The sequence below is a fragment of the Macaca mulatta genome, chromosome 2, assembly GCF_049350105.2.
Source record: "Macaca mulatta isolate MMU2019108-1 chromosome 2, T2T-MMU8v2.0, whole genome shotgun sequence".
Lineage (NCBI taxonomy): Eukaryota > Metazoa > Chordata > Mammalia > Primates > Cercopithecidae > Macaca > Macaca mulatta.
The window spans coordinates 53,601,535-53,609,563 of NC_133407.1; the positions used below are offsets into that span (position 1 = coordinate 53,601,535).

Here is an 8,029-nt window from a genome sequence, read left to right on the forward strand (position 1 = left end):
TCTCTACTAAAAATTCAAAAATTAGTTTGGCATGGCTTATAATCTCAGCTACTCAGGAGGCCGAGGCAGGAGAATTGCTTGAACCTGGGAGGTGGAGGTTGCAGTGACCAGTGATCGTGTCACTGCAATCTAGCCTTCCAGCCTGGGCGACAGAGCAAGACTCCATCTCCAAAAAAAAAAAAAGGCAGTTAAGTTAGCGCTAAGCCTTAAAATTTAAAGAATTGTGGTCCTAAATACTTGACTGTGGCCAAGTGTGGTGGCTCATGCCTGTAACCCAGCATTTTGGGAGGCCAACGTGGGAGAATTGCTTGAGCCCAGGAGTTCAAGACCAGCCTGGGCAACATAGTGAGACCCCTGTCTCTACGAAAAATTTTTTGCTGGGCATGATGGCATGTACCCCATAGTCCCAGCTACTTGGGAAGCTGAGATGGTAGGATGACTTGAGCTTGGGAGGTTGAGGCTGCAGTGAGCTGTGATTGTACCACTCCAGCCTGAATAACAGAGCAAGACCATGACTCAAAAAAAGAAAACACAAAAAACCTTGGCTCTTACATTATAAAATGTAGTTGTAGTTAGACTTAAATAGGCAGAATATCTTTTGTTTGTGTTTGCCTATGAATTTCTAAGTAATCCTGTCTATATTATGGGTAACAAAAGAAATGGAACCTGACATCATAACCTCGGACACTAATAGTATTATGTAGCATGTTATTTGCTGTAGACCCTTTTGGTGGCACTTGTGTAAAGTGGTGTAGTTTGTTTTCCTTGAAGCATATATTTACTAAGAGAAGCTGGAAATTACATGACTAGAAAGCCATTTGGGCACTCAGTATTATAGTACTATATGAAATTATTTAACTGGGAATCAAAATACCAGAAGTACCCAAATAATGGGATATTTCCAGAATATTTTTTATTTAATGTAGTTGAAAAGCCACACCAGTATAAATAATTGCAAATTGTGATATTGTATAGCTCATGGTGACAATGTGATCAGCTGGGCTGGGGATGTCTGGTTAGTGAAGTTATGGTGATCACATTTTTGCAATTCAGGCAGAGTACATATCTCAATCCATTCAGGCTGCTACCTTAGACTGGGTAATTTATAAACAAATTTATTGCTCACAGTTCTAGAAGCTGGGGTGCTGGCAGATTTGGTATCTGGTGAGAACCCGTTCCTCATAGATGGCACCTTCTTTCTGTGTGTCCTCCCATGGTGGAAGGGGCAGTGGAGCTCTCGCTGGTCTCTTTTATAAAGCTACTCCTCATGACTTAATCATTTTCCAAATGCCCCACCTTTTAATACTATCATATTGGGTATTAGGTCCCAAACTATGAATTTTGGGGAAACACCAATATGTCAGACGGTAGCAGTGGGGTAAGGTTTTTGGTTTTTTTGTTTTTGTTTTTTTTCAAGACACTCTCTGTCTCACTTTGTTATCCAGGCTGGAGTGCAGAGGCATGATCACGGCTCACTGCAACCCCAAACCCTTAGCTCAAGTAATCCTTCCTCAGCTTCCCAAGTAACTAGGACTATACATGTACACCACCATTCCCAACTAATTTTTTCATTTTTGTAAAGACAGGTTTTCGCTATGTTTTTCAGGCTGGAAATGGGGGTAGGTTTTTTTGGTTTTGTTTTGTTTTGGGGTTTTTTTTGAGACCGAGTTTTGCCATGTTGCTGTAGTCTCAAACTCCTGAGCTCAAGCGGTCCATCCACCTCGGCCTCCCGAAGTGCTTGGATTACAGGCGTGAGCCACTGTGGCCATCCTAGAAAGAGCAGATTTTTAACAGCTGATTGCTATATCACCAGTACAGTCTTGCTGATAATTCTTGAATTTTGACAGGTCTAGGCTAGTTATGTGTTTTGGGAGGCAGTTACTATTTTAAGGTGTAGAATTGTCTTATGCAACCATATTCTGCTAAAATCTGGACTTTTAGAAAAACCATTCTGCTCATTTGTAGTTAATATATTTCATCCCCAGAAGTATCTTAATTGATCAGCTTTAGGTTATTCCAAGTAAAAACGATCTGTTTCATGCATTTGATATTAGATTTGTATAAAAGCAAGTCTTGTCCCTTCATCAGTACAAGTAGGGACCTCTACTGGCCCTGGATATTACAACACAGTAGTAGTATCCTTACAACTTGATAACTAAGATGCCCTTTGAGTTTTAGGGCCTCTCTGAAACCCACTCAACTTAGAATTCTATTTTTATAAGCAAAGTTTCTTCCACTTTATCAAAAGATATTTTTAATATGACCACTGGTGATACTGAACAAAGATTCCTTTATAATTATTATATAAATAATTACATAATGACATGATTATAATTATTAATAATTATAACAACCATTAATATACTAAATTATATTAATTATATAAATAATATATACAAATTATATTTATATGTTTTATAATATAAATTATTTAATATTTCACATTAATATAATGAAATTATGATTATTAAAAATAATGGTTATAACTCTCAGTTATAAATGTGTAACTCTTTATAGCTCATGATAATAGTGTGATCACCGTTGGGCATGGTGGCTCACGCCTGTAATCCCAGCACTTTGGGAGGCCGAGGCGGGTGGATCACCTGAGGTCAGAAGTTCAAGACCAGCCTGCTCAACATGGTGTATATTTTGTATACTAAATATACAAAAATTAGCTGGGTGTGGTGGCGGACGCCTGTAATCCCAGCTACTCAGGAAGCTGGGGCAGGAGAATCGCTTGAACCCGGGAGGCAGAGGTTGCAGTGAGCCGAGATTGTGCCACTGCACTCCAGCCTGGCAACAAGAGCAAAACTTCGTTCCAAAAAAAAAAAAATAGTATGATCACCTGGGCTGATCAGTTATAAATTTATAACTCTCAGTTACAAGTTTATACAAACTGTCAGTTTTTTTTTTTAAAGAGCCAATACAGTCATCAAGCACCTACACACCTTTTTTTACTAAAGATGATACCAAAGGTGATACCGGTAATCCCTCATTGCAGAGTTGCTTTTTGAGTTGTTTTTCCAGTAATAGCAAAGGTTTTCAACTTGCAAGATAAACTATTCAGTATGTATTTTGGGGACGACTGGCTGAAGTTAGTAAAAGTTATGGCTGTGTGATGGAACAAAGCTAAATGGCCCCTGACAGAATCTCACCTTATCCAGGCCTTCTTAGTCCTGACTCTGAAGTAAGTAGCCAAAGATAGAGAAAGAGAAGATAGAGAAGATAGAGAGTTCAAGATGCAACTGCAAAACTAGCACTAATTTCTTTTTTCTTCTTCCCAAGTTCATGGATAGGTTTATTCTTACTGTAAATCTTAGCAAATCAGCATACAATATTTTTTATTCCTTATTAAGAACTTTCACCTTTTCACTTAAAGGAGCACTTTACAGCTTCTCTTTGGCGTATCCGAATTGCCGGCATCACTACCCCGCACTTTGGGACCATTATTAAGTAAAGTAAGGGTTACTTAAACACAAGTACTGTTGATACTGTGACAGTCAATCTGATAACAAAGACAGCTACTAGTGAAAAATAGGTGGGGGGCGAATACACTGTGGATACACTGGATAAAAGAATGATTCTTGTCCTAGGCTGGATGCTAAGAGATTTCATCACACAGCTTAAAACTGATGAATGGTTTATTCCTGGCATTTTCCATGTAATATTTTTGGGCTGCAGTTGACCCTTAGTTACTGAAACCATGGTTAAGGGAGACGTACACAAAGGCCAGGGGCAAGAGTATAGAGCATCTTAGCAGAAATAAAAGTGATTCAGAATCAGTAAGGAGGGACAAGAAAAGTTATCAGAGGTTTGATCATATTGGAAGCAATATAGCATCCCTTTAAGGGGAAAAAAGTTTTGTGGTACTTTGTTGCAGAGCTGAATTGATCTGATTATGAATTAACATCTGTAGGATTCTTATTCTTGTAGCATAATCCATTACATATACTTGATCATACATATTCTTTATAGTTTTGGAGAGAGCCTTGTAAGAGTGAAACTTGAAACACGTTAAATAGAAAAGCCCTCTCATATATTCAGACCATCTATCTGCTGGCACATCTCAGAATATCCAAAAGTTTGGAATGCTTGTTTGCTGGTATAGAAACCCCCTAGTTTACTCTGATAAGGTCATTTTATTTCTAATATGGGAGTATGTAGCATACTTCATGAGACCTTTAATTCAGATTTTTTATATAAAATGTGGATAAAATCACATATTTAGTTTCTGTATTTCATATACCAAAGCTATGTTGATTTAAATACTGTAATGTTTTTGGTTTTTTTAAATTGAATTTTTAAAAATATTTCCTGCAGGAAGCAAGAAGTGACAAGAGTCCAGATTTGGCACCTACTCCTGCCCCACAGAGCACACCACGAAACACTATCTCTCAGTCAATTTCTGGGGACCCTGAGATAGACAAAAAAATCAAGAACCTAAAGAAGGTGAGAGACTTAAATGAAAAATAGACATGCGTATTGAAAGGTATACATGAAAATTATATAAATAAGGTAGTACTTAGATGTCTAAAGACAGGTATCTAAGAAGTTGGTATTAGCAGTTCTCATTGTTGTTTTCTCACTAGAAGCATTGTCACTTAGAAATAGTATTGATTTTAGTTCTATTCACAAATGTCTGAAGACTCTTAATACTTTGATTTTTGGAGTAATAAAATTCAGTGTGCATTAGCATAGAAATATACTGAACAATTTTTTTTTTTTTTTTAATTGAGACGGAGTCTTGCCCTGTCACCCAGGCTGGAGTGCAGTGGCACAACCTCGGCTTACTGCAAGCTCTGCCTCCCAGGTTCAAGTGATTCTCCTGCCTCAGTCTCCCGAGTAGCTGGGACTACAGGTGTGCGCCACCACACCCGGCTAATTTTTGTATTTTTAATAGAGACAGGGTTTCGCCATGTTGGCCAGGCTGACCTCGAACTCCTGACCTTACGTAATCCATGTGCCTTGGCCTCCCAAAGTGCTGGGATTACAGGCGTGAGCCTCCATGCCTGGCCACTGAACACTTTTATACTCAGTGTTTCATTAGAAACCTTGTGATAAGTAGGGGCAGATATTCTAGTTTTGAAGATCAAGAGACAGAGATGAAAAAGAAGTGTATTGACTTGTGATATTGCAGCCAGTGTGCTGGGGTGGCCCTGGGGATAAAACAAGCTGCTTCACAGCTGCATTATGAGGTTTCTCTTTCATTCTTTTTAGTTGGGTAGGACTTTGGACCAACAGTCTTTCAGAATGCTCTCAGTGAGATTTCTCTCAAAGCCAGAAACATCACCCAGGTCCAATGGGGCATTGAAATGTGCCATTACTGATACATTTACATATACACATACATACATGATAACATTAATTAAAAGCCTGAGAAAAATATTTTTCGAAATTTCATGTTTTTAACATTTACAATTTTGTATTTAACTTATCATTATTATTATTATTATTATTATTTTTTGAGACGGAGTCTCGCACTGTCACCCAGGTTGGAGTGCAGTGGCGTGATCTCGGCTCACTGCAAGCTCCGCCTCCCAGGTTCATGCCATTCTCCTGCCTCAGCCTCCCGAGTAGTTGGGACTACAGGCGGCCACCACCATGCCTGGCTAATTTTTTGTATTTTTAGTAGAGATGGGGTTTCACCATGGTCTCGATCTCCTGAGCTCGTGATCTGCCCGCCTTGGCCTCCCAAAGCATTTAACTTTAAAAATAGTGTATCCTAGCATTTTAACAGACCATTCTTGATACAAATGTAAGATTATTAATCTCCTTATTTGAGTTTCACATTCTTAATAAGGAAATTTGCATTTGAAGTGACTTCCTTCCACTTGACTCATATTTGATGTTTGCAGAAACTGAAAGCAATTGAACAACTGAAAGAACAAGCAGCAACTGGAAAACAGCTAGAAAAAAATCAGGTACTTTCTGCATTTTCCATTTAGGCTTGTGGTGACCACCAGCCTTCCCCCTTTTATTATAAACAAGTATTTAGTCAGGTAAAAGAGCACATAGATTTTAAAAACCTATTTTGAAAACCATATGCCATATTCTTTTTAATGTTTTTACTTTTAAATAGCTTTACTCTTAAATAGAGGAGATATGGTTCATGTGAATGAAAAAGTCAATATTCCTAAGAGGCATACTATGCTATTACTGTTGAAAATAATAGCAATTTGTTGTATTAGACAAATATAAGATTATTATCTCAAGTTGTACTGCCCTGTTTGCCTTTTCCCTCCTCCTTTCAACAATTTTAATCCCAAATATAGAATTGAAAATGTTTTGGGCCCAAAGGGATGCAATAAAACAGTGTCTGTTCTTTTCACTCTTGATTCATACCAGATAACAAATCAGAATTTGTTTCTAACCTGTGTTTTAAAATCTGTGTTTACTAGTGAACATAATAAATTGTCAGAAATACCATGTTTTTTTCTGTATTATTTTGGTTACATATCCACTAACTATTTCATAATAACTTCATTGTTTTAAACTTTTCTAGTTGGAGAAAATTCAGAAAGAAACAGCCCTTCTCCAGGAGCTGGAAGATTTGGAATTGGGTATTTAAAGATTCACAGAAAGCAAGTTGATGACCAGAAATCAGTGCAAACACATCTTCTGTTAAACCCATTGGTATACACAGAATATTCCTGTTCTCACACTTAATGTCAATCTATAATTTTAACCACTTATCTAAGATTCTACATAAGTAAAATTATTTAATAATGTCTATTGAATTGATATTTATATCTTGCATCCTATATCATGTCAATATGTGATATAGAAAAGAGATACATGAATTTTTTAGCTAAGCTTGACAGATTGAAAGACAAGTGTCATTTTTTTGTGGAGTGTGATATATACCATATAAATGAATAAAGACATTTTAAATTTAATCACTTTGTTTTTATTATAAGTTCCTTAGTTCAGATATCCTTTATTAATTTATAAGACATGTAAAACTACTTAATTCTCACAAGACTCTATGAAGTAATTATTATAATCTCTATTTTATAAATGAAAAAACTAAGGCCATAAAATTAAGAAATTTGCCAGTGTCTCAAAGCTAGGAAATGGCCATCTAATCCCAGAGCCTATGCTTTAGGTTACTATGATATACTACTCCTATATCCCCAGGTAATGCATCATTTAGTAACACTAAGCACCCTGCTTAGTTTTCATGGATACTGCCAAATTGCCCTATCTCAAGCTTTGTACTTGCGCCATTTAAAGTTTTCCACACTGTTGTCAATATCAGAAGTGATAAGGCTTTCAAATGTTTCCTACATTGATAAAGGAGAAATGATAGTTCGTTACTGTTATATACATTTATTTTTGTTAGAAATGGATTATGTACTTTTCCATGTTTGATACTTGGTTGTATTTCTTTAGTGTATTTATTTCTCTTTTCCTTTGCCCATTTCTCTGTTTGGATGTTTGACACTCTTCTTAATTTGTAAGAGTATCCTATGTAGTAACATAAAATCCTTTTTTTCTTTTCTTTTCTTTTTTTGAGATGGAGTCTCACTTTGTTACCCAGGCTGGAGTGCAGTGGCATGATCTTGGCTCACCACAACCTCCGCCTCCTGGGATCAAGTGATTCTCCTGCCTCAGCCTCCCCAGTAGCTGGAACTACAGGCGTGTGCCACCATGCCCAGCTAATTTTTTGTATTTTTAGTAGAGACGGGGTTTTACCATGTTGGCCAGGCTGGTCTCGAACTCCTGACCTCGTGATCCACCTGCCTCAGCCTCATAAAGTGCTGGGATTACAGGCGTGAGCCACCGTGCCTGGCCCATAAAGTCCTTTATTTAAAAAAAATTTTTTTTTAAGTATACATGCGGGATTTTTTTTTTTTTTTTGGATTCAAACAATACAAAGGCATGCAATGAAAATTAAGTCTGTTCCACTACCACATTTTCCAGTTTTTTGTGTATCTTTCTAATGATAGATACCATATGGGTATTCAAGTATACATATACATACACTTAAAAAAAAAATGATGGCATATACTCACTGTTCTGTTTGGGG

The 8,029-nt window shown here is 37.1% G+C and overlaps 1 protein-coding gene across 2 annotated transcripts in view; it reads left to right on the forward strand.

Moving 5' to 3' along the window:
- EIF2A (eukaryotic translation initiation factor 2A) overlaps positions 1-6,896 on the forward strand; it is a 34,224-nt gene extending 27,328 nt beyond the window's left edge. For both annotated transcript variants that reach the window (XM_015131799.3, XM_077991573.1), the window contains 3 exons: positions 4,321-4,449; positions 5,856-5,921; positions 6,503-6,896. In XM_015131799.3, coding sequence (XP_014987285.2) covers positions 4,321-4,449; positions 5,856-5,921; positions 6,503-6,568 — 261 coding nt within the window. In that variant the 3' untranslated portion in view covers positions 6,569-6,896. The remainder of the gene's footprint in view (positions 1-4,320; positions 4,450-5,855; positions 5,922-6,502) is intronic.
- The last annotated feature ends 1,133 nt before the right edge of the window (positions 6,897-8,029 follow it).